Source organism: Cygnus atratus, chromosome 19, assembly GCF_013377495.2.
Source record: "Cygnus atratus isolate AKBS03 ecotype Queensland, Australia chromosome 19, CAtr_DNAZoo_HiC_assembly, whole genome shotgun sequence".
In the NCBI taxonomy this organism is placed as follows: domain Eukaryota; kingdom Metazoa; phylum Chordata; class Aves; order Anseriformes; family Anatidae; genus Cygnus; species Cygnus atratus.
Genome location: NC_066380.1, coordinates 5,121,125 through 5,148,799, shown reverse-complemented (window position 1 = coordinate 5,148,799; position 27,675 = coordinate 5,121,125). Strand labels below are relative to the sequence as shown.

At 45.4% G+C, this 27,675-nt stretch overlaps 1 protein-coding gene across 9 annotated transcripts in view; it reads right to left on the bottom strand.

The window, feature by feature from the left end:
• The window catches only part of RAPGEF1 (Rap guanine nucleotide exchange factor 1), an 88,301-nt gene that overhangs the window by 51,025 nt on the left and 9,601 nt on the right, over positions 1 to 27,675 (bottom strand). For all 9 annotated transcript variants that reach the window (XM_035555154.2, XM_050714510.1, XM_035555158.2 and 6 more), the window contains one exon: positions 3,867 to 4,006. In XM_035555154.2, coding sequence (XP_035411047.1) covers positions 3,867 to 4,006 — 140 coding nt within the window. The remainder of the gene's footprint in view (positions 1 to 3,866; positions 4,007 to 27,675) is intronic.

The window sequence follows — 27,675 nt, the reverse complement described above, 5'->3', positions numbered from 1 at the left end:
GACAGACTGTGAAAACCAAGTTTTGGCATCAGTGAAGGAATGCTGAAGAAGAGAAAAATTCACTGGAATAAAACTGAGCTGTGGTCACCAAATTCCATGCCATTGCCAACACTACAAAAAGAAATTCATAAATGATTTTGATATCCTAATGGCAATCTGGACAGGGATATAGCTTTTAAAAGTTTAACAGAGTACGCCTGGAGGACTTCTAGTGCCACAAGTAGTTCCTAAGTGAGATTTAAATTAACTACTGAACACTGCTAGAAAAGGAGCCGAGAGCTTAGCAGAGTCAGGTTTCATCCATTATCTCTTCAGTAAATTCAGCCTCAAGAATTAATGACCTATGGGCATTGTGTGCTCCCCATACTCTTGTCAGCTGTTAAAACGCTGCTTTTCTCCAAAATCAGGCCAGCAGCCCAAAAGGTTTCAGGAAGAACAATTTATAGGCAGCACTGGTCAGTAATTTGGGGCCAGTTCCATGAAAGGATTAATCTCAAGTCCCATCTAGCTCTGATTTTAGAAGCCCAAGTCCAAATCCAAGACCTGCAAGCCACTCGGTCATTTTCCATCTCATCTGGGAAGTGCCCAAACTCTGCTGATGCTTCAGCTTCTGACGATGCTGCTCACCAGGAACCTCAATTCCTGCTCCATGTCACCTGAACTCCACTGCTGAGGAGCATCCTGGCAACTCACTGATGTCAAAAATCACATTTCCCTTTCTTCAGGCGTGTGCCCTCACCACTGCACAGCCCATTCCAGGATACGGAGTGGCACTTCACGTGAAATGATCACAGACTTCAGGGATGGGAGAGCCTGTATGGTCCATGCGCTGCATGACTACGGCCCAGTGGTCAGAGCTCTCAAACAGACGTGAAAAAATGGGGATTGCAGTTCCTGCTCTGATTAATGTTTATGCATTCATTCAACAACTGTTTCCTGTAGAAAGGCTTGTGACTTAATAGCTTAAACACTCTTCTGGAGCACAGGAGGGATGGGCCTGACTCTGAGAGTTCAGGGCTGCGAATGACAAGTGGAAACACAAAGCTTTCCGCTGAGCGCATCAAGGCGTGCAACTCCAGCCACCGGACACTGCTCGGGGGACAGCCCACTTTTCATGACTTCCCTGCTAGCTTTTTTGTTAACAAGCCTATACGAGTGCTTTTTATGAATCCCCTTCTGAGGTCCAAAGGCCTCACATGTACGTTTGAATACATACACACATTATCATACACAAAAAGCTGGCGTATCCTACTCAGGACTGCAGGTTCTGTTCCAGAGCTCAGCAAAGATTAACGCGTATTTATCTATGAGGCTGAAGTTTCTGGTGTTCAGTGCTTTACTCACCAAGGCCTGAGAATAGCAGCAATAACTCTAGAAAGCGGAACAGTAATCCACTGGGACGGGAGTATCTCACAAGGGTAATGATACTAAGATCTTCCACCAAACATTGCAGTGTGCCCCTAAAGCCAAAGTAAACGCGGGATGGTATCCTTCTGGGTTGGTGAGAAAACCCGGGCTGATCTCTTGTTTAATTCCCCAGCAGAGATGAATTTGCCCCAGTAGCTAACTTATCGCCGCGACAGAGCAGCTCTGTAACTGTGGGAGCCATGTGGGATTCAGCAATGACCCTCTGGGGAATTAAATGAGATAAACGTAATGTTCAGGCAAAGCAGCATCTCCTCTCCACTTCCCTGCCTGCCTGACACATTTAGCTATTTCTGCCTGATTTTGAAAGGTTTCCCTTAAAAAAAATTACAAATGCATCGGGCATGAGATACAGAAGGGTTACAGTGAGTTGTACAGAATACAACTGCTTCTAAAAGCAGGAAAAGTCCATTTTTTCCCTGCAGTTTGGCAGTGAAAATCCTATTATAACTTCATATGTAGTGTTGAAGCACACTACTGTTCCTACAGTATGCCCTCAGGTAAGAATCAAAGACATGGCCCAAAAAAGGAGGGTCTGGAAAAAAATCCCTTTATTTTCCCTGCATACAGGTATAAAGGGGAAGAGGAGAAGAGGTGTGTGTGCACTGAGCATAACCTTCAGGTTGCGTGTAGCGATTTTACATTAATTTTTAGTATTGCTATTTCTAGAGTGATTATCTACTTCAAGAGTATAAAAATAGCACTAGTACTTGAGAGGGAGGAAAGGATGATTATTTAGCATACTAAGTGTGTCTTCTGACACAAAATCTCCTATTTATCAACCAATCTTTGTACACAAGTGAGAGACCCTGGTGAAAATCCAGGCATATCCTCTTCCCCACTCCCTCCCCACAAAGCTAATGAGTTGACTATTTCCAACTAACTGATTAGCTGGACAGTGGCTATCAAAACAGATAAGGAATAAGCCAGAAATCAACAATATTTCACAGTACAAGGCGTATACGGCTTAAATAATTGTCTGCAATAATAAAAATTATTTCAAGTGTTTTATTTTCCAATAAAAAAAATCCCATTCTGTACATTAAAAAAAGGTTTTACATATTCAGCGTGCCTTATTAGTCATTTATCTTACACTGTTTATTATAGGAAAGAAAGAAAAAGCAAAAGCTTTGCCTTTAATTAACATGCCACTACATATTTGCTGTAGAATAGCATTTTGAAAACAGCTCTTAATTTTTTTTTAATTTATTTAATTTTTGATCACGCATCAATTTAGAGGAAAAAACAATGCATCTCCTACATGCATTTTAGTGAATCAATCAATAAAAAGAACATTGGGAGAAAACTTCCCAGTAAAACAGTACAACACATTGGTAGAACAGAAATATGTTCTACATGGTACGCCTCTGAACTCATCTCAACATACCTTCCTGAAATATTGTTGGACTTAAAAGCCTTCAAATAGAACTCACAGATTTTTTTACGTTTCTTGGTGGGAGTCCAGTATGCATGTGGGGCAAAGCAAGGCGCTTGGCTCCCTAGACAGCGTATCTGTTGCCTCCTGCGGGACAAACTACAGCCTGGAACATAAAAGCCTCATCATCTCCCATACGATGGCGCAGAACAGGGCTAGGAAGCCCTGCGGCCATTTCGCTGGGTGTTAAGCACATCGCACGCTGTGAGATAACTATATCTTGCTGACTGCTCGCAACAACACTACAACAATCCTCAGCAGAGATAATCTAAAAAAGTTTGCGTGTCTGGCACTGCACATTGGATGAGACTTTCAACAACAACTGGGAAAGATTCTGAATTATCATAAATAACCTCGACTGTTCTTAACTTTTGGCTTAGATTTATACTTGAAAACTGACTGCAACAGTACTGTTATGGAGAGAGCCTTCAGTCTACGCAATCGGGTCACAACAGCAGAGGAGATAACACTGATAGGTTTGTGTTGGGACGGAGTGCCCAGCCCTCAGCTCCTACAGGGCGTGAAGTATGTTGGACATGAGGACCAGTGTGTTGGAATCAGCTGCTCCTTCAATGTGCCTGGTTGACTCTCCCTGCTAACGTCATCAGAGATTGCGCACGTCTTTGGACGAGCTTCAAGGATTTGCTCACCTAGGTTTGGGGTTTTTTTAAAGGATCACGCCCCAAAACCAGGCAGTCATTGGGAAGCTGTAAGAATAATCATAGGGTGTGCACGCTGGGAGGATGTCAGGCATTAAACTACATTCCGTAAGGAGATGCTTAAATAATGATGGAAGGAGGTCTCATCAGCATCTCAAAAAAAGAAAATACATCTCTTATTGCATAGTTTGTAACTAACCATAAAGTAACCCTGAAGTTCCCTGACATATCTGAGGAATTCTGTATGGGACAAAGTCACACACTGGAAGCAGGGCTGCAGATTTTGACAGAGTACCAGCAAGCAAGAAACCAGCAAGACTAATAGAACATGTCCTTCATCTGCTTACTTTGTTCGCTGACTTCTCTGGCGTTTTCACTGTCAGGTCAGCTTGCTTTCCTTTCTTTGAAGGGGTCCTCTTTATTTTTGGTGAATGAAACTTGCCCTTCAACTTCATAGTGAACGAGGAGAGATGGGAACGCTCAGAATCTAGAAAGACACAGAAATGCGTTACTAGATTAGGGTGAAGTTGTTGAAAACAGGGAAATTGTGCTACAGCATTATCTGGAAAACCAGCCTACGAAAAACATTGCAACCATGTAAATTTATTGAGTGGAACAGGATAAAAAAAAAATGTGGCTCTTTATTATGTTTCCAACCACAATATCACCACCATTTCCTGCTTCCCCTCGGAGGCAGCAAGGCTGAAGTGCCAAGGCAGGAACAGCAGGACTGCTATTGCTCTGCGCCTTGGAGAGAGAAGGAAAAACTCCCCTCTGAAAAGCACTTATCTCCAGCAGGTCCCAGAGTACTTCACAAAGGAGGTAATCACTGTCCTTCTTTTGCAGCTGAGGATACTAAGTCAAGGGGATGAAGTGGCTTGTTCACACAGCAGGGGAAGAACCTGGGCTGCCTGAGCTCCTGCTCGTGGGGTCAGGAACCACCCTGGCCACGCAGGCAGCTTCAGGAAAGGAAAGCACAGTCCGACCTCACACCCTTCCCAGGCTGCTGGTCCCTAGCTCTACCCGCTTGGTAGCACTGTTTGGTTGAAGCTCCATGAAATATCTGAACGAAAACACCAGCCCCTGTCACTCACGGTGGATTTCACACCCGAAGTACCAACACAAACCACGAGAACAGAAGGAACCACTCGGCGCTGGTGCATCCCCGAAGCAGCTTAATTACAGAACTGCTCAAAGCTTTTGAAAATCGTATTTTCAAGGGTTTCTGATCATCTGAAAGCAGAAGTCTCAAAGGTTTGCAGTCGTGCCACATGCAGACTTACTGTTGCAATGTATTTTCATCTGTTCAGCCAGCAAGCTAAATAAAACTATGCTGCCTTGTAGAGAGCAATTGCAAATGTATTTTAAGCAAACAGCACTTTAATAAATGAAGGTTTAAATTGCTCTCTAGTGACCCAGATAATTCAACAGAAGATACTGAACTTATCTTTAACTACATTATCAAGAAAAGTAAGCAGTTTTGCTGCATGTTTCATGTTTCTTTTGCATTATTTGGGAATTGACTGTGCTGCCTGTACTGAGTCAAAACAGCACAGCCGCTGTACGCAGCACTGCACCACCTCGTTAGCATGCAGCCTGCAAGCAGAAAAGGCTGCTGAGTCAAACCTAGCACCCAGCAGCTAAATACCACACCAGCGCGAGCACCACTCCTAATACTCAGAATTTACCTAACCACAGCTTGAAGGAAGGAACCTGCGCTCGTCTCCCTGTAAGGGCTGTCTCCCTTTAAACGTGTTTTCCCGACAAGAGTGTTAAGACCCTACTATTAACACCTTCACCGCAGCCAAAACTCCAGTTAGTCGGGTCCTCTGCATCAAACTTTTTCAGACGTGCTATTAAGGGAAAGCTGCATCAGCACCAATTATAATCCAGTCTGGCTGCAGACCCGTTCTCCATTTACAGGGTTCTCCAAGTTTTCTTTGTATCATAAAGTCCCGTTTAATGCACTGGGGAGGGAGGCACTAAAAACCTTGGTCACTGCAGATAAACCCAGACATATCAATTGGCCTCTGAAGAATCGCGGGCAGCAGCTGGCACCCTAACTTAGCAACAATTTACGTCATTGCTTTACATCCTCAAGGGGATCTCCAAACCTTTAAAACCTCTCCGGCTCCACAGTGTTGAAGGTCACCACTGAAAACAGCCCCTGGCTGCTGAGATAATGCTCTCGTGCTCCACAACAAACCAGTATTTATTTGGTACGGCGTGTGAGAATTGCTATACATGTGCAGGTATGCATGCTTGCCAAAAAGAAGTCATGGCTCAGACTTTATTTTTAAAAGAACTGGCAATTACAATAATTAATCTACAGGGAAATGACAACAAATTGTGTCTGGCTCCTCCATGGACAGCAGTGAGATCCAAACTGTCTGAGTGAGACAACGTACAGTAGCTACAAAACCCTTGGTTGCTTATGGTGATCATTTAGCCTTGGAGAGACAAGAAATTAGGAAGGGAGGAAGATTTCAGAAGGTTGCAATTTCCATTTCTCCTTCCCACCAGACATCTCTACCCAACTTTGGTAAGCATACGAGCAGTTGAAGCAGTAAGAGTACATGGTGAGGAACCTCACAAAGGCGACGTCTTGTCAGTGAAGAAAGTTTCTCTTCTGCTGACAGCAGCCTAACCACTGCCCTTCGCTCTCTTTACCCTTCTGCCACATCCAGTGCTGAATCATTTGCATGGCTGTGCTCCGAGGGGACACAGATCTATGGAGCAAGGACAGGAACAAGTGGCTGGAGCAGAATGGGAACTTCTTAAAATAGTACTAATGAAGTAAAAACAGCTGGCGTTTTCAAAATAATAAAGGTTATTGTGTGAACAGCCCTATGAGGACCTACTTCCACGATCACACATTCACGCAGCTTTTTACTACTGTCTTTCCATCTACAATAGGCATTTTCCATATCTCATCTGCTCATGAGTTTCTGATGCATTTGTAGTTAAACAAATGAGTCACAAACCAATATGCCCTTACACTCAATTGCACACAGCACTTAAAATAGCGCTCTTCTTGTTCCAAGCACATTGCAAGCATATCTATCTCACCCTCAAACAGTTGGGTCTTAACCTTATTCTGCAGATGGGAAGCAGGCGCAAAGGTGAAGCAACTCGTCTAAACAGAGCACAGAGTGAGTCAGTGATTCTGGTGCAGAATCTCTCCATTTCCAAACATCAAAATCACACTGCAGTCCCTGGTCCCTCTTCCGATATTCACGAGTCAAGCTGTGGAGCTCCTGTGATGATATTCACTGAATGCCAACAGACATTCAGAATGATGGGCTTTAAGGCTTTCAAGCAGATACATCATTCAAGCACTATGAACAGAATTTGCATTTTAATGAATTTGGATGAAGTGGTATAAAAGAGAAGTTTCACTGAAGTAAGAATGTATTCTAGATCAAAGGTGCAAGTGACCGAAGCTTTTACAGATGAAGGCTAAAACTCTCCTGCAAGAAGCACAGCTGTGCAAGTCTTCTTAGACTGGTTACCATTGGTCTGCTTTGAGAAGCTCACTTTCTGTACACCACATCCCATTTAAGGATGTAACATGTCCTACATCTGCCCGGTTAAAAGTTCAAACAGCACAGAATGCCTTCACTGATTCAATAATTTGATAACGTACACAGAGAAGAAGAAAACAGAGCCATGACAGTGCTCAAAATGCTTGTCCTGTCCCTCTGCACCTTCCTGCCAGCCTACAGTAAGCAGGCTCTCAATGCAGCCTTGAGGTTGTTCCTGAGCTCGGCAGTCTGCCCATCAGAAATCACCGCTGTACTACTCCCATCTCCTGTTGATGGATACCCGGCAGCGTTTCACCGAATTCCAGCACCACCTTCTGAGCTTCTCTTTCTCCTTTCTGGGGTGCAGAAGTAGGGTACCTGTATTTCTATGCATAGTCCAAACATTGGTAAGATGAATGGGAAAAGACAGGGTAATAAGCTGGATGTGGCAATTTCAACTGGAATGGGGAAAAAAAGATACCGCTGTACCAAAGCCTTTCTGTCTCAAAGGAACTGCTGACTTCCCATCCCCTCGTATGTCATGTCTGGACGCTTTGCTGCCACACACCACTGGAAAAAAAAATCCCTTCAAAATTACTACGGATTTGAGTTTCTTATTTCTGACCGGGAGTTTTAATACGTCACCCACTTCACGGCTAATTCCATCTCCCTATTAATAAGGCTCCTGCTCTGCTGGGTTTGAACGCGCTCCAGCTGTTGAGTCAGGGCCTCGCTGGGCTCAAAGCTCGTGTCCCCGAGGTGGGCCCACACACCAGACACGAGAAGCCTCGCTCGATGCTCCTGCCCAACGTGGCCCTGCCGCCAGGCACATCTGAGGCCTTGCTGGCCGAGCAGGGACGCGCACCTCCATCCACTACAATGCGGCCGTGCTTCCCGCTTGTTTGCTGAGAGCTTGGCCTGAGGAGGAATAACCAGAGATTTCAAGCGGTAGGGGGTTAAGGGGCACGAGGGAAGGTGGATGAATCAGCTTACGTGCTTGAGTGTGAAGAAACCGGAGTGCTTAGGGGAAGGCCGGCAGGTCAAAGCCCAACAGCTACGCCACCACTGCCATGGTGAAGCGGTTGTTTCCCACTTGGGTTCGAAAGAACACCAGAACGAAGTCAGAACACTCATGGTGAATTCCACCAGCCTGGCCTGGCAGCGTATTATTTACTTTGAAGTCAAACGGAAAGTTCAGCGCCGTGCAGAGCTCAGTCACTGCAGACTTTCCCGGCCACCTCCCGCGTGAGCTGCGAGCGCCACCCCATCTGATGGGAGCTTGTAAAGGGTGGACAAGCGAAGCCCCCTTATCTGCTTCTGGGCTTCTTGGTAAGGTTTGTGTTACTACGGCACTGCTCGACGACAGGCAGGCTGCAACTGCATGGATGCGCATTTTAACAGTTCACCTTGGGTAGTGTTGGGATCATAGTGAATAAATAAAAAATAGTGTTTTTCTTAAACTACAGAATACAGTATCATATCTATCCCTCACCTGAAAAACGAAACCCTCCATCTTCTCTCATTCTTTATGTGCTCACATACAGATATCGTGAGGCTTTAGAGGAGACAAAACCTTTAAAAAGGGTTAAAGTTCATTTTCCAGCTTGCACTGATTCTCCAGGCTCGTTAGAAAGAACGAAGTAGTCTAAAATCTTATCCCACAAATGGTTCCCTTTTTAAAGGCCATTTGGGTCTCTGCTGGATGCACATATTTAAAAGCTATCAGATTAAAAATAACAGAGAACATCTCTCCCGGTGTCGTAACGAAGCTATTGTGCTCATTTTTAATCAAGCGCTCCTGCCATTTGTGCCACGAGTCCTTTGAACACAGAGGTGACTTATGTAATGAATTACACAACAATGCCCATTAAAATGGCATTTGTTCCCTTGGGCACAGCTCGATCATTTGTGGAAGACAAAAGGCAAGTTGCAAGGCTTCAACTAAACCCTCGCTGACAGGGACTTTAAGGGTTCAGAAGCAAAAGGGAAAAATAATGAGATATAGTTCAAAACGACCTTTCTGCTGGGCCTGCCCACTTGGTGCTGCGGCGCGCTACCAAACGAGGCAGCAGCGATGGGGACGGGTTCCTGCTCCTCCAGACCCAATTCTGCTGCCAGGAAAACAAGAGGACAATCAGTTCACAACACACATACAAGAGTTACTGACTGTAATTGCAAAACATACTGCAAAGCATGGATCTGTAAAGATTTTAGATGAATATTACCGGATTTCCCAGCCACCTTCCTTCCACCTTCGCTTTAAGCAAAGGGCTTATCTAATGGGCACTTGTAAGTACACAGAGCTGTGGGGCCTTTGCCCTAACTGAAAGCTCTCCAGTAACGCAAACACTAAAATAAGAACAAATAAAGGAAAACCGAAGCCTCTGAGCTGTGCAGAAATGTTGCTCTAACCAGAAACTCCCCAGGCATCCTCCAGCAGCTGAGCCCCTCTGCAGAGGAACTGCCAGAAGGACGGACCTGAAGCTCATCGGCGTGCTGTGGACAACGCAGGGCTAAGGCAGGGGCCCTTTTCCAGTCCTTTTGTGATGGAGGGCATCTGTTTTTCTTGAGACAAGAAGTTCCAGCCTGTCACCGCATGTGTACAATGACAGAGAGGAAGCACGAGGCCTCCACGGAGGGTGAAAGGAACAGAAAAGGAGGGGAACCCCAGACACGCTCTTGGCTTTTGCACCTGCCCCGCACAGCTCAGTTCTCCATCAGCAGCTTTCTGCCACATTTCACGCCCCCTTTCTCAAAAGTCCTAGGGATGTTTCAGAAGTCTAAAGATGCTGATACGCAGCACTTGCGTAATGCTGTAGGTTCTCAAAAGGATGAGCTGAGATCCTGAACACAGAGAAGACGGAACAGAATTTAAATATCCCTCTTAGGTGTCTGAGCGCATCACTGCTGCAGGACAGGCACGCCGCAGAAGCCTCAGACCCATCACTTCCACCCAGCAAGTTTACTTCTCTCAACTTTGCCATTACCCACAGAAGCAAAGCGAATTTATCCAGAGACCAAAAAAGACCCGGTAAGGGCTTCAGAAAGAAAAAAAGAAAAAGAAAGGGAGGGTCCCGTGTCGATCAGGAAGCGTGCCCACCCTAACCTTTGTACCCTAGGTGGAGCTGGCCGCGAGCTGCTCCAAGGCCCTCTCCAGGGAATTTGTTTGCTAGGAGAGCGGCCAGGTTTTGGAGGAAAACGGCAGAGGAGGGGCAGCCTGAGAATCAAACAATGGCTCTCGAGTGCTGGAGAAACTTTTCCTTTAACATCACGTCACCTTCGAAGCAGCCAGCATTTGGAAGCGGAAAGACCGACTGCCCTTTTTCTTTTTTGGCAACATTACAGTGAATGAGCATAAACCAGCGAGCATTAATGATGTGCAATGACAGCACACAAACTTCTATGGAAAAGGGAGGCTCAGTTCCCTCTCAGCTGGCCAGGCTCTGCTCAGTGACTCACAGGCTTCATTATTTTTTATGCCGCCCTCTGGGGCCTCCAGAGGAAGCAAAACATTTTTATTTGTCAGAGAGCACATTTTTATTTTGATTTTTTTTTTCTAAGCAACCATGAATGAGACATCTCCAGCTGCAGCAACCTCATGTGGAAAGAGCTTGCAGTGTTTGCAAGGGAATTGGGAGGCGCACAGGGCAGCTTATCAATTCAGCCACGTTTCCCGACTGCAGCAAAAAGGATTGGATCAGTCAACAACATTAATTTTATGGTACGTTAGTGGTACAGCTCTTCTTCCTTCCAGCTGCATGTTTGGAAGCAAATCTTCAGTGAGGAAGAGAGGATGCACGACACCGAGCTGCAAGTTCGGAGCAGCTAGTAGCGTTACCCCCTAGTCCTCTTTTAGCCTGGAATATTTCAGAATAGAGGAATCACCATGCATGCAGACACACGAACTAGGAATCCTTTAGCTGCTGAAAACTGCTACGCTACCCAACTGGTTTGCAGGAAAAAAGAAAAAAAAAAAAAAAAGGACAAAGCTACAATTAATTGAACAAGGAAGGAATTTACAGGAACGGAACTTTGCTACCCAAGTTCAGTTTCCTCCAGCACACCAAAGCCTTGAGACTTCTTTCTGAAAGATGCTGTAATGTATTGATAAGCGGCAGTCGGGACTTCTGCTCTGCTTTATCTGACAGAGTCGCTCCAGCAGGCTGGTTCCCTATCAGCTCGCAAGCAGAAACGCTGCCGTTTACCGAATCACTAGCAAACCTTTGTGCGGCATCTGGCGAGTCTCTGGTAATTTCCCATTTAAGTACTGATTTTGCACAGCCCTGCGAGCCTGAGAGAGCTAATGGGATTACAGCACTGGTAACACGACTCGTGGCTCCCCTGTGCCAGCAACACTAAAACAACACAAGAGTCAAGTAGCCTCCAACATCAACAGGACTGCTGGGGTCCACGCTCACCCTGGTCTCGCAGCAAAACCACTGAGGCTGCTAACTAAACATTTAGTTTTAAATTGGAAAAACAAAAAGAATCCAGCTACAGGGCATAGATTCTGCATTACTTCAGCAAGCAGCTCTGAACGCAGAAATCACAACGGTTGCAAGGGAGTCTGTGTTCACCAAACATGACTTAATATGGGGTCTGTGGGCATCCCCACTCGGCTCACGGCTTTATGAGGATATAGTCATGACAGTGATTCAGACATCTAAAAATAAAGCCCTGCAGGCTCAAGTATGCCTGAGCAGTACCTGAGTCACTCCATGCTGCAGGGAGCGTGTGAGCCACAGCTAAATCGTTTCATTCAGCTGCTGCCACGGCCCAGCAAAAAGCCCTGCCACCCAGCTCAGCTTCAACTCTGCCTCCCCTCTTCTCGTTTTACATTTAGACTCTTCCCACATTGAAAAAATCTTTGCTAGACTTGTGTTTCAGTTGGACGGCTGCTAGCTTCGAAACTCAGACCTGAAAAGCTGTAAGCTGGTGTTGCTGGAGCTGTTTATCCATCTCCAAGGTGACAAAATGTTGTCACCCGCGCTCTCCAGGACAGCGAGAACCACCGCGTTATTTTAGATGCTTTAGGGAAAAGCCTAATTGCTCATAACCTGCCCGCAGGTTCAAAAGCTGAAAAACAAGGTAGTAAATGAGTCGTGAGTTCGCATTGGTCTCACAGCACCAGTTTTGAATGGAAAACAACTCAGCCTTCTTTCATCCTTGGAGAGAAACCTCAGCTCCCATTCATTAGGTGATGGAAAAGAAAAGCTGGCTCGGATCTGCCTGACACAATTTCCAGTTGCTTTGGACACTGCTAATTATAGTCATTTTATTTTTGACCTCTGATTACAGACTCTTTACACATTCAGTCTGAACTGCAAAGCTAACCCTTGTTTTCTAGTAGGCTTGGGAGTAACCTTATACACTGCCCAAAAGGCACTCCCCACACTCCTCTGGGCTGCGCTCAAGAAATAAGATCAAAACATGGAAAATATGTGCTTAAACATGCTCGATTTTATTTCCTTCTTTAGCGAGTGCCATAGATTAAGGGCAACAGTCCAGGTGAGAACGTGATGTAAGCTCTTTTCCATGAATGCTAGGGGATGAGCTAACTCCTCGTTTCTCCCTGTTCTGACTAGCGCCGTGTCCCCAGGGCTCAGATGCTGAAACGCAGATATTGGGTTCTGTAAGATTAAACAAGTCTGCGCGCCTCCGCCACACCATGCTGGGGGCTCACATTTCTGCAAGGGAAAGACAGATAAGTCTCAGGAACCGGGCCAGCACCACCTCCTAAAGCAGCACTGCGAGACCAGTGTAAACTTCCCTTATATTGCTTACCCCACAAAAGCCGGCATCGCAGGAGGGCTATGCAAATCGCTCGCCTTTGAAGTGCTCCGTGCTGCTGCCCCAAAGGGCCAGCTCTCTATCTCCACATACAGAGGCAAGCGTGTGTGCAAAGTGATAGAGCAGCACTGCAGGTGTGAGATTTCGGATGTAATCAGGTCAGAAGCTGCTCTCGCGTCGTTGTAGTGCTGCTTCCACAAAGGGTTAAGAAGCTGCAGGCCACAGCCTCAGTTCTGCACCCTATTCTGCACCTGATAGGATCTGCAAACAAACCACCGCTTTTATTGCCTGCCTACAGGCAGTAGGAAATTTTAGTCTTCTATTAGCACAATTTGAAACATCAGTGCCTCCAGCAAAGGGAAACCAAGATGTTAATTGAACTGAGCAGCCCAGGAGGAAGAGGAAATACTAACCCCCATCTTTGTTAGCTGCAGGATTAGCACATACCTAGACCGTCAGGAAACATAAGGTAGCTTAAGCAGTCTAAGTGAGATGTCCATCTTTCACACCACTGCACATAAACATTAAAAGGTGCTTTAGCAGTAAACAATTCTTTGTGGCAATTCCATTTCATCCTACCTCCCCTTGCCTGAATTAAAACTGCCCGGTTACATCACTCCCCCAGATAACAGGTTTCAAAGCGAAGGCTACAAACACCTGCAGTTCTCCTCAGTCTTCCCAGCAAATCCAGACTTTAAAACAAGCAAAATATATTTTTTAAAAAGACAGAGAACAACGAACTTGTGCAGAGGCAAACCCTTACAGATCCGTACAAGTGTCAGCAGCAGCACTGCAGGAATCTGAAGAAATACACGCTGACTACAATGCAATCAAGCCTTTTGAAGCCTTGAGGCCTTGCCAGCATGGAAACACTCACTAGAATTTTACCTGTTAATTCAGTGCTGAAGAAAAAGCAGCTATTTCCCAGCTATTTATGAGTATTACGTTGCCTAATGCGGTGACGAGCCTGAAAACCCACTTGAGAAGGGGACAGCTGAGCCTTAGTTCACTGGAGCTTAATTCTTTGCTCAAGTGCAACCTTATTTCTTGTAATCACCCTGGCTGTCTGTATTTAAGCAGTTCCTGGAAATTACCAAAAGTGGGCCCTACTAAGAACCAGTTTCTAATTTTTAATGAGCTTCCAGTTTACCGATACAGGAAGTCAGCTTGCCTTTCAAGAAGAAACACCTTTAATGCTAACATACAGCAAACAGGGTGATAGGTAAAGGGAGCTAAAACAAGGCATGTATTTTACCAAAATCAAAGCTGAACCTTACCTCAGCATCTCTTTACACTCCATGCTGAAACAATTCTTTTACCACTGAATAAATCTGGAATTACCAGCTCTGGGAGCGAGGTTTTACCAGCAGCCCCTTCCCTCGGCTATCACATCCCATGCAGAGCAGGGCGTCAGGTTTCAGAAGCGAGCTCCTGCCCACGGGACCTACCTGCCATGGGGGCACACGGCAAACGCGTTCAAAGGCCACGATCCACTCCACGTGAAAAAGCATGTTTCAAAGCCACTGCCCAGATTACGTGGCAGAGAGACTTTAGGAATCTATAAATAAGAAATAACTTTCTACGGTACTTAGATTTAATTTGGTTTTGACAAAGCAGCGAAACCACAACTGCCAAAGCTATTTATGTCTCCGCAAAACAACGGGCAATCGTCTGGCGATCCTGCTGACCAGACCCGCAAGGTGAATCGATAATGATTTCAGCTGGTGGTACACTGTGCAATATTTTGGGAGCTCATTTGGTCCATTTGGCAAGTGAGGAGCAGTCTGCCAGGAGAAACTTCAGCCCACGAGGCCCCAGGACGTGCGCGGGGTCTGGCGGCCCCAGGTCGGGCTACGCTCCAGCGCGTCCAGAGAGCGCTTGCTTTTCCGTCGGGCTAAGCCTGGTGCTTTGTCAGAGCTTTAGCCTGATTAACTTCATGCTCTTTCGGCGTCAAACCCATTCAGTGACATACTGACTTCTGCAGCGGATTTAGCGTTTCATGGCAGCTGGGCTCAAAAAGACACATGGGCGTGCTTATAAAAACATCTCTGGTGCCGTTCTTACAGGGGTAAATACCTCCCAGACCTTCTGCATTTAACCTCACCATCTGATAACACACGACCACCCTGTGCAAGCTGCAGCTCTGTCCCAAGGGAAACTGCACTTCCCCCCATCAGAAACCGAGAGCCTTCAACCGGGTCCAGCCAACGAGCCAAAAAAAAAAAATTAAACAAAAATCACGCTGCAGTGTGGCGACAAGAAACCCTGTAAACCATGCACCAACCACCACCTATAATGCTGCAAGGAGAACTGACTTTGTAGGATGCACGTTTAATAATTCCCTTTTGCAGTATATGAAGCATCTAGCACTAAGCTTTGCGGTAGCCTAGCTAAATATTATAGCTTTGTAATTGCTACCCAATATCACATGAAATAAAAAACACTTATGCCTGGGATAATATCTCTCTAGGACACTGCAATAAGGAAAAAGGGGGGGGGCACTGCTAGCCCTCAGACCTTGACATTTTCTCTATTCTTATCTGTCAATTCACAGTGTGCACATGAAGAGGAATAAAGAAGGAGGAAGAGGAGGAGATAGGGTGCTGCTCAGCAGTAGTCCTGTACCATGGGAGAGGGGTGCAAGCAACCGAACACTGCAACCATCGACTGCGGGACCTCACCAAACACCTGCTCCCCGCAAGGAGCACTCTCCCGCTACGCCCTGCACGGTCTCACGGCAAGATTTCAGATCTGAGCTCGGACCTCGTTTATTTTAGTATACATTCTGGGGAAGCTCCCCTTTCCTCTCTGCCCTGTTTACAGACTTACCCTACAAAATCAACTTGCCTCCCTCCCCAGTCAAGGAGGTAAGTGTCCCCCTGTTGCCCTCCCTGTACTCATTAACCCTGCTCAGATGCTCAGCAAATAACGCTCAGCTACATCCACTTCTGAACTGCTGATTCCTGTAGAAGAATGACAGATGGAAGGTATCTTTCCCACTCCATTTCTGGCAACTCTGCACTCAGGAAAGTCTTTGAATGCATGAAATGTGCCATCATCCTTCATTAACCTGAAAACCAACTATGTAACTTACACAGTATTGCAAAACACGAGAATGTCTCAAAAAAAAATCTGGAAGAGGCACTTTGACTTGGGAAAACCTGCTTCATAAAAATACATTAGGAGCCCCAAGTTCCTCCAGAGAAGACTCCTACAGCCTCTGTGACTTTGAACCACACAGAGCATTTCCACATCCATCCTGAACATTGTATTATACACAAGCCATAGATTCAAAAAGCTCTCAACAAAACTGCTTGATTGCTATTTTATTTAAAAACCTAAACAAAACACTGTATATAGCAGTCACAACATTAAGTTATGAAGCTGAACCCATTCATATGGAAACTTTGAAAGAAGCCCCTCAAAGAAGACGTTTTCAACAGCGCTTCAATCACTTATAAAAGAGAATTAAAAATCTATAGAAAATGCTTCCTTGACTTCAGTACTTCACACACAGTGAGGATAATTTGCTATTCGCTGGCAGAGAACGGAGCAGAAGAGCTGAGCTGTTTTTCTGGCAGCTGTAAGAATCTATACTTTAAGGGAGATCACTTGAAACCATACCACACCAGTAATTTATCATGATAAAGTGCAATAATGCTCAAAGCCACAAGAACCTTACAATTTAGACTTCCAAATGAACGGGCTTTTCCACCCAGGTAAGTCGATTCAAATCAAGGTGAAGGTTGGGAACACAACCATCGCATTCCCAATTAACTTCCTATCGCATATGGGTTCAGTTTGGAAAAAAAACGTATACTTGCAAAGTGGATTAAGCTAATTAGGAGCCAAATTGGCAATAAAAGGAAATATTTGGGATAACTCTCATATATATGGGAAGCTGTTTCTTAAAGATTACAAGATAAAGTCCAGCTTTGCTGAGCAAAAGTAGCTGACAAACCTCCAAGGAGGAGGTTTTTCTTGCAGGCACTCTCCCTAGCACCCAGTGGCCTGTTCACAAAATTTTTGCACTTACTTCTTCTTTTCCCCCTCAAGAACATCACAGTTTGTTAGAGCATTTTTATTTATTCTTTTCTGTTTCTTTAAAGGACACTCCTGTGGTATGATAAGGAATCCGGAAACCAGAGGAACTAAACCCATTCCTTCACAACATAAAACCAACGTATTCTATTGTAAAGGAAATTCATGGTTTGTGCTCTCCCGTTAGGAACCACGTCTAAATTTGCAAAACCATCCAACCAAGAAGCGCCAGCTCTACTGAAATACTTTGCCCATTCACACACCCAGTGGAAGGCAAATCAACTGCAGACCTAGCAGCAGAGCTCTAGGATTTTGTTAAGACTTGAGGCTGAACTAAGCCTAACCTACCACCAAACAGGCATCTAGGAATTTACACAGGAATTTGCAGAATGTTTCTTTCACCCCTTTAATGTCAAATCCGCCACCTCTGTCTCTCTGAAATGACCGTGTGGTGGTTTTTCATTTTATACAGCCATAAATTTATGGCACAAAAGGATAAGCTGTGGGTAGTCAGAGCAACTGACACTTGCCATCAGTCACATGAAGAGCTAATGCAGAACAGATGTAAAAACATGTCACTGTTGGTGGGAGACCTACCTGGAGGCTGGCAGCTCGATTCCTGATGTCACCGTGACTGACAACAAAGGACAAAAGGACTAACCACGATCCTGAAGCCGCATAATATTCCTATAATCTGCTGGAAGCGTGCACTGCCAGTCACCGGGCAGCAGGTAGTAAACAGTTTGGCAAAGCTGTCCAAGCAATAATCAGGTTACTGGAAAGAATCAACCGATGCTCACAGCAAATGAGCCTGCACAATCAATCTCACCACCCGTAACAAGCTCTCCAGATGTAACAGTATGAATGCTTACAGTCGTTTTCAACGTTTTGAAGCAAGAAACCACTCCCTTGTAGTCTTAATTAGCTCCCACAGCAAGACGGATTGGGATTTGGTGTCTCCATAAATTCTTACTGGCAGACGATAAAGAAACGTTAGTTTTCCAACCTTACATTTACCAGGCTTATTTCATAAAATTAGTAGCCAAACCAGAGTGTAATAATGAGAGATCTATTTGGAAACAATATTGTGTCTGGAGAAAAAAAGCCACCATTTTCATTATAATACCCATAAATCACTTTATTTACAGATTACAGCTTGGGGACTCGGGGCCAATTTGGTGATAGGATTTCTCTTCTGTCTGCATCATATCAGCATCTGCTCTCTTCACGTGAAAACAAAAAGCTTCCCAAGGACATTATAGCACTTTCACTGAACCACCCATATCCCCAAAAGTCTGCCTAGTTTGGTTAGTTATAAATACAACACATTTTGCAGCAATTCCTATCATTTTAATATTGAAAATATTCAGCTGAATATTTTCAGCGCTGACTGTTAGAGCAGCTCTTGTTCAACAAATGTAAAACACTTCTTTATTGGAAAAGCTGAAGTCAAATGCTCCAGGATTTCCTTCAGAAAGTGATCACGAGGCAAAGTGATGGGCACGCAAGGTGAATAGGAGCAAGTAGAGTCAAAGGCACACCTTCCTCTCGCTGGACTTGTTTCTGCTGTTCAATTATATTGTGGCAGACATCATTAGTTAAAGGATTTTCACACGCCTAAGGAGCCGAGTCTGGCAGTGATTTTTTTTAACATAACCATTTTACTCCTATACACACACAGTGCTTTTAAAGAGGAGATCTGATTGTGCTGTGGTACTGTATCATGAAACAATCACCTCCAAGATAAAAGGTAACAGCCAAGCATGAGAAAAATCACAACGGGAAGGAATTATAGTCCAGATATGAGAGGAAAGGACATTGCCTGCAGAGCATGCTAGGGGGTACACAGACCCCACTTACTGCAAACAAGATTTCAGATTGGATTTTGCAGGTCAAATCTGGAATACAGAGAGTCACAATATTGCTGGGGGTAAACAGCTCCAGAGAGCATCACTGGTTCAGGAGGAGGCGGCTTCTACCAAATCACCATCACTTCAATTCACATCTTCTGGATGTCTATTAACACAAGGATCTTTTGTTATCTTAATGTCAGCCTTCCCATTTTATCTCCATAGAAGCACAGCCCAGAAAGGGAATTCCAGAGTTCAAGCCCATGCTCCTGCTGCATCTTGAAAATCACAGCACAGCCATTATACAAAAGATCACCCATCGGGACTGGATGAAAAACGAGGGAAAACAAAACAAGGAAACCAAAGAAGGAAACAAAACAGACAAGGAAAATCCTTAAACAAACAGGGAGCATCTTTGAAATCCACTCAATCCGTCTACTTAAGTGCTGTTCATTCATGATAATCTTGATTTTCTATCTAGTTTTAAATTTTCAACAAAGTAAGCATCATTTCATTTAAAAAATGACCTACATTTGAATTTCTATGTAACAGCACAGATGTACACAACGCTTTGCATGTTAAATATGTGGCTTTATAGCCGCTTAAATTTCACACGTGCCCCCTTTTTCAATAGTAAATCTGTTCTGACATTGCTTATTGTTACAGGATCTAAAAAACACTGAGATACAGAGGGTGCCCGACATGAGAGTTTCGATAGCAAACGGGCTATCTACAGAGAAGCTCAACAGACAGGGGAGGAAAAAAAGGCCGCTCAGCTGTCACTCAGACTTTTTAATCAGGCTGAAACGCTTTGCTGCAGCGAGGGGGGCTCAATCTCTCCAGACCACATTGCCATCGCTCATGCTGCTTTCTTAATTAGCAGCGAGTGGACAACAGCTGTCAGTAGCCCGGAGGACAGAAAGTTATCAGCAAAAAGGGAGGTGTGGTAAGGAGGGAGCCACGGAGCGGGCCTGTTAAATGTGTGAGTGGCCAACATTCGCAACCGCTCCGGCCGCAGCCGAAACGGCACGCTGATGCACGGCCCCATAAAGCAACACTAGGAGGACGCTCTTCCTACTGGCTTTAGTCTGGTTGTTTTAACATATGACTAATTGCATTTTTCTTTTTTCCTTTTTTTTTTTTTTTGGTATTCCCATAACAGGAAAAGTTAAACTGAGAATAGGAGGAAATGGGAAGGCCATCCTAATGTCTCGATGGAAATATGTGGGGGTCACCACAAAGGCACAGCATAATGAAGTCTTCAAGCCTGCTCCTGAGGTTTTGAGCATAAAAGTTTTAACTCTGGGGAGGGGCAGGGGGGCAGGATTTCTAAATTAACAGAGAGAAATCTTAGCAGAAGACACAAACTTAATCAGAGTCAACTAGAAGCTATGACCTCAAATAGCATGAAACAGAAAACCTCTGCCCAGTCGTTATCATTTCTGTATTAGATTCCCATGAGCCTAAGTCATTGGTTACGACCTTCTTGTGACACACATTACTCCAACATGGATCAAAAACAGACTTCTGTCCTAAAGAGGAAATACTGTCTGGTCAAGCCTACCACGTGGTTACCTGACAATTCCCTGGCTCACTGGATGATCACGACGTTGGATGGTGGCCTGGCTTGGGCTAGGAGACCGCACAAAGGAACGTATGGTGGAAACCCTCAAGTTACTGCGCTGTAAAGTTACAGTTCCTCAGCAGTTCCTGCCTATATACAAGCTCCTCGTCCCCGACTGCAAGGGAAATACACTAGCTCAGCACCCGTAGGAAAACCTCCCCGCCGTATCCCAGCACCTGAAATTCAGCAGAGCACATGAGCAGAGTTTGGAGGGTACCCTTCTGGGCTGCCGAAGCATTGCTCATGCTGCATATGAGGCACATCAACGCTGGACCTGGACCACTTCTCCCAGACCTCCACCACCGCCCCTCATGCTGCAGGAACAGCACAAGCTACTGTCCCTTTCCGGCTTTCAGCAGTTCACTGACCACAGAAACCACTGCATGGGAGTCCCACGAAGAGCAGAGCTTACCAGCACGACCCCATGAAACCTTTCCAGCGACAACGACAGCCCAGTTAGAGCAGCTGACTCTGTGCTTCTGGCTCTCGGGGAAACTACCTCGCTAGCAGAGGCAAGATGCAGGCTCAGCTCACAAAGAACAGAGGACGTTAAACATGAACTAAAAAAGAAACGCTTTTTCATTTCAAAGAAATAAAATAATAGCTTCCCTCTTGGATGGAATGATTGCTGCAATTTGTGGAAATGGGGGAACTCAATGTAATTTGTAAGCAATCAGATGCATTATTAAAATTGCTCACTGCCCATGCGTTAATGAAAAGCTGCCATCTCCCTAACGAGCACTTGAGCTTCTTCAAAGAAGGTGGACTTCTTTCAAATCTGGCTTTAGCCTATCCAGAAAGCATGAATTTGGAGCAATTTTCTGAAGCCTGTCTGGTAGGCTGAAGTTCTGGCACTTCTAAATATACATCGGCTTTGTGAGCTTGAACCTACACGAGGGAAGCTGGGCTGCAGATGGAACCATTTCCCCAAGCTGCCGGCAGACCAGCAACGCATTTAAAAAACCTCATCAAATTAAGTGCTTAATTACAACTCAGACTTTGAGACTTTGGAAATTAGGATAATCTTCCGGGAAATTTATTAGTCTCCTGCAAAAGAAATTGCAACATACAAGCCAAAAAAAGCACAGAGCTTAGAGAGCATTATCCCATCAAATCACACCTTGTGCTAGATTCCTCACCCTAATTCCCAGAAGATATTTGAGGTGAGATCCTCGATTTAATTTCAGATTCTCAAGACTCAGTGAAAGATGAGGATCAGCGTAAGCAGAATGCTAAATCATCAACAGTAACCTCAGGTAAAAAGTTGAGAAGCTCTTTTTGAGGAGTTGATGGAAAGCTGGCTGTGCAGGACCTTCTCACACTTGGCTTGGTGAACGTACCAGAGGCAGGGCCACAGCATGCACTGCACAAAGAAGGTCTCGACACAGTCACTCTCGCAGCCCTCTACGTTTATCCAGCAAAGCATGGCTCCGTCCAGCCTTGCTAGCTCCATTCCTCTAGGTGGCATGCTCTGTGCACACCTGCACTTCCCTACAAACAAGCGGTGCCACCACCACACAGCACTGTCTGCCGCGCTCCCTGCCTAGTGAGATCTGAAATGCGTTAAAACATGATTTACCAACCCACTGAGAGGGTACACAGCTCTAGCGATGAGCTGAACAGCCAGCAGAAGCTTATGGAGAAGTAGACATCATCCGTCCAAAGCAACAACTTAAACCCTAGCAGTAAATGAAGCAGAGGCACAAGCTGTACTTACTGTTCTCGCCTCACTACAGACAGCACGGAGTCAAAGGGACAGAATAAGTGCTTACATGATGCTCTGAAAATGTAAAGCTCTAGATAAACATTCAGGATTATTACTCATTTTCCTTTTTGATTCATGAAATTATTACATCAAAGGAAACTGAATCTTGTTTTCCAAATAAGCCAGAACACCTCCTATTTCCCCTTGCTACCACCCTTGTGAACCATGCCCTGACACATCACACTCAGCAACAAGAGCAGTTATCTATTGCTTGTGCAAGATGTACACGTACAGCCCGTGGCTGGGAGACGTACCGCTATTTGGGGCACATCCCTCTACATCTCCAGGACAACCCTGCTGAACAAAAACCTTGTGACACAAGCTCTCTGCCAGGATGCAGTACAAAAAACAATATATGCGTCAAAAAATTATAAACTAGGAGAAACTAAAGGCGGGAAGAGGTGACAAAGACGAAATCACATCCTGGTGTCACGGGCAACAAGGAACAATACAAAATAAAAAGCAATCAAACGCAGAGTTCAAGTGTAGGATGAAGGAAGTAACCCAGCCGTGGGCTGGAAATCCCGCAGAAGCTCAGCTAGGAAGGCTTTACATCGGGTCCCCTTGTGTACCAGGTCGGCTGCAGGTGGAAGGGTTTCCCACCATCGCTGCACGCTCAGCCTCCGGGCGGGTTCACGTCTGCAGCACGGCACTTCTTGCACACTTTTTTCACAAGCCGAAGGTCAGCGGCGATGCTGCAGCCACCCGTACCCAGAGGGGGCCCAACGCAGCCCAGCGCCGCCTCGCTGCTCACGGCTGGCACGGGGCGAAGCTTCCAGACCAAAATAACAACCGTTTTTGTTCCTGAAAATGTCAGTTACAGAAATTAACCTAAATGTTCATTAATTCAAAACGGACTTTTGGGTGGAAAGCTATCTATCAGCCTCAACCACAGACAGCTCCGTGATTAAAAACAGAGACAGGCTATAACAAAAAACCCCCAGCTGATCGATTAGGAAGCTTAGGACAGGGAGGGAAGTGCATTACAAGCACGTGCCCTGTCCTAATACAAGTCCTAATACAGGACTTGGCAGAAACCCAGTCTAAGTAACACCAGTGCTACGATGTCAGGAAATCCTAGAAGCCATGGAGCCAGGAGAGATACCCTTACTGAGACAGAAGCTGCTCCATCAACTCACCGTGGTTTAAATCAAATAAATTCATACCCTGGAGCAAGATATGGGGAGTGTCCAGGCAAGCCTTTACAACCATTAATGAGCCTGAAGTTAAAAACAACCTCCCTGTAAACTGTCCTACAGACTTTGCCACCGTAAGAACCAGAAACCTTTTCCAATGTAAAATTCCAAGCAAGTGAAAATATGAAAGCAGCTACTGACACGGCTCAGCCACACTCGAGTGGTGATCATTTAAGCTCGCGCTGCTTCCTACTGATATTAAGGCTTTCACAAGATTTTACATATGGCTTACTCATAATGAACAGCTGCTCCGGCAACTGCTGGAGTCAGCATGGACTTCCTGCCCTGAGAAAAGTCATCGATATATCTCAGCACAGAAAATCGCACTCTCTTTAAAACAATTCGTGATAGGGTTTACATATCAACTGGCCCCGTGCCACCGACACTCCCTTAAACAATGGTTACACCCTGTGTACAGCTAAAAATGAAATAGCTGAAAGGGAAGACGTTTTATGCAAGTTCCCAGGGTAAAATACATCTGAGAAGCACTGGTTTGGGACTGACATTGTTCTAATGTGAGAATAAAGCTCTGAGTCCAAACTGTATTTCCTTCACCACCACCCCACATTTATTCACACAGAACAAAACCAATCTGAGCCTTCCTTTTACGCTGCTGATGTTCTGTAACACAGAAATCCCAGCATTTTATAAACCCATCAACTAAATTAGAAGCGCTGCAGATTGCGTTTCAACCTTTCATTAATGTTGCTCGTAGCACCAGGGGGGCCCTTTGCCAGCTATGGATCGGTCTGAAACTCTTTCAATGTTCATCTTCTGCTCAACACAAACGTTTCGTGATCTGCTTGTACAGCGAGGCCCCGGCCACAGAGATCTCCTTGTCTGGCAACGCTGCCCACAATGCAGTCACAGTGAGGCTGGGTGTCAGCACAAACATTATTGTATTAATTGCATCTGTTGATTAAACCAGCTCAAGAACAGCCTTGTTTCAATCTTCGGCTTTATAATGCAGTACTGAAGTGCTACTACAAGTGTTGGATGGATGAGTCAACAGAAAAAATACAAAAGCATTTGTAAAGAGAGTCTCACTGCTGGAATTTGATAGGCTGCACAGCTACATAAAATGCTGGAATTTATATATGTTACTTGCTCATACACTCCATAGCTTGCTTTTTTTTTTTTCCAAACTTCACAGTCGAAGCTGGCCAAATGCACGCACTGACACCTGTGCACAGATTAAAGATGCGTGAAGATGTATAAGCAATCTGAAAATTGTTTAAAAAGTCATATTAGATACTAACTCTTCTCACTTGGGGAGTTTACAATGGCTCTCCACCACATTTTGGAAGCTATCTTTGTCCTTGCAGAGCAAAAACCCCTTCAAATCAGAATACAGTATTGGGTGGGGATCAGACCAACACGCTTACCACTGTGCTGTGCAGATCTTTTCTTCCTTTCTCCCTCAATTGACCTATTTTCCACTGTTTCACATACGGTCAGCAGATTAAGGCTACTGAAAAAATGGGATTTCGATATTTGTAGAATCACAGAATATCCCGAGTTGGAAAGGACCCACAAGGATCATCGAGTCCAAGTCCTTATCTCTCCCATTCGAAACAATGTGCAATGCATCTACTTAAAGCTGAGACTGCTCATTGTGGGGGAAGCCCATGGAAACACCCGCTGAGCAGTTTTTATCTCCAAACAAGGTCCTCACGCTTGCAGTTAATCAAAAGCTCAACCTGGCAGAGATTTTGGTTCCCTCCGCTCCCGCTGCAGGCTGGGGTAACGCAGAACAGCCTCGCACAGGAGAGGCTTTCAAACACTTTTGATTGCAACTCCACCGCAGAAGACAGCTCTGCACTACGGAAATTGGCACCGATTTACCTGCAAACACCTCATGTGGTCAAGGTACAAAGGCACACAAGCAAGGCTTCAAGTTATCAGCTTCCTTAACCAGGCTGCGCCTCAGCTCTTTCTATCTTCTTGCACAGGGAACTGCTGTGCATGTTTTTTCCCCGCCGTGTTTTGCTAAGTCAAATAAAAACAAAGCAAAATAGGTGGCACAACAGGGAAAGGGGGCAAGGACTCCAGTACTTCCCCCAGAATGCATACGCACAGAAGGTGATCAGTGCTAACTTCAGGCTCCTAAGTCTGCTTGCTCACTAGCCTGGCTGCTCTTCTGTTAAACATTTGTCACAGTCAAGTGTGAGACTCGAGAGCAGCATGTGGAAAGTGAGTCAGTGCCCTCGGATCCGCGAGTCCCGCTCCCTGCTTACACCTCGTCCGCCTGCTGCAGCCCTGCCCCGTGCCGGCAAGGCGCTGCGCAGCGAACCCGCGCTTGCTCCAGAAAATGTTAGTGCCCTGAGCTCTCCCACGCCACGTACCAACACGAAAACCTTCTGCATTTCAGTCCCTCGGAGCAGGTTTCCCTCTTCTGCAGGGGCTTCAAAGTAAGACGTGCCCTTCGTTTCCAATCAGCATGCAAAAAAAGTAAAATCCAGGCAGATGAATTGCCTCCTACGTTTCACGCAGAAGCCGAGACAATTATTGCAAAACCTGCAGTTTGCTTCAGTAGACACAGCAAAGCAATCATTTTGGTTTATTTCATTTTCAGTTTTATGGAATATGTAAGGAAAATAAATAATAAGCTCAACTGGACTTCTCCTGACAAGCACAATGTCGAACCACAGGCCAGAAATCACATTTTGCCCATTGCAAAAGAGAAATTGGCAATTCTTCAGCTGGTATGATTCAGGATAAAGGGCATTTACAGCTGTATGAGTTAGAATATTTGGGGAAAGAGGGATGTTTTCAATTCCTTCTGGTTCATTTACTAAAATCTAAACATCATAGCTTTAAATAATCCCGACGGACAAAGCAGGCCAGACCTTCCTATCCAATACAGCACTACCATGCACTGCACCAAGAACTGTCTGTATCTTCCCTTTCAGTAAAAGAGCAGGGAGGGAGAAAAATAAACCGGAGCATTTACCCAGAAGAGCAGAAGCCTCTCTACCTAGACCCATTTGTTTCACTCTGCAAGTATTGACAGATGAGTAATGAAAACTCTGCTGCAGACACAGGCTCTTCTTCAAGGCAGCATCAGTTAATAAACCACAACCACAGCTGCAAAAATATTAAGGAATTTAACCAAATGACTCCTTCAAGGGCACAGGAGGATAAAGGGAGGAGCCAGTTTCTGTGCTTTGTTATCATCCCAAAACCCAAGATCTCAGTGTGCAGCAGCACCACAGAACAGCGTTGCTGCTCTGGGTATAACACCCAATAACAACTTCACCAAACGGGCGCTGCTGAGCCGTGATATTTCGAGCATGATTTTGTTTCCCCATTGCGATAACACTTGAAACATTACACCGGGTTGCCAAAGCTTTTAGATGTGAAGCACCTCATCTGAGAAGAGTTAAAAGACAAAAACAAACGAAAATAATAATAAAAAAACCCACAGCCTGTTAGCTCTCCCCACAGGGCAAGCCACAACACCGGTAACCTCGCAGCGAATGCTGTTTTGTGTAAGTCATCAACTTTGGATACCCGATTCAGATCGGGACCTCAGTCAACAGCCATGTTCACACAACATGCGCGCCGAGAGCGATTTCGGGATCAGATACGCTTTCGCTTGATGTGGGAATTTTTTGGCTATTGCCAGCAGACCGAGTGACCCATGGCAGCAATCTTACACGTTATTATTTACAGCAGCCGTGAATACGCAGAGAACTCGGGAAGTATCAAAACAATGACATAAGCGATCAACACCCTTCAGACGTGGCTGCGGTTGTTGCTAACACGATCACACACCTTGCTGCCAGCGCCGCGCAGGATGCGCAGACAAACCCGCCTGCCCCGCTGCCAGGAGTAATCCCTCGGATGCTCCCTCGGCTTCTCCTCCCGCATCACGTCGCCTTCAGCCAGAACACGAGGCGTAAAACACCCATTCAGGTGGTAACTCTGGACACAGCCAACCACGAGCAACTGCCAGGTCTGTATTTTTTTCTTTACGTGGCTGCACACGGGGAAAAAGCCACAACCCAGACGGCCCCGGGCAATGAAGCACATTGTGCCAGCGCCTGGTCAGAGAGATGGTTTTGATCCCTTCCTCCTTGGCACTTCCCAGGCTGCCAGCCAAGAGAAAGCTTAGGGAAAGTTTCACGTCTATCACTTGCGGTCTACCTGATGTCTCCAAGGAGCCCTAGACGTATTGCAGTGAAATGCACACCTAAGATTTGAGGTCTACTGAACAAGGCTGTAATTCAGGAGAAAACCTAAGAGTAAGAGCTGCCAAGGCATATTTAAAGAATTTGTATAAATGCTTTCACCCGAGACAGACAGGAGCAAAACCATCTTTGTTTAAAGTCTATATGGAAATACACAGTCAGTCACAAGACCC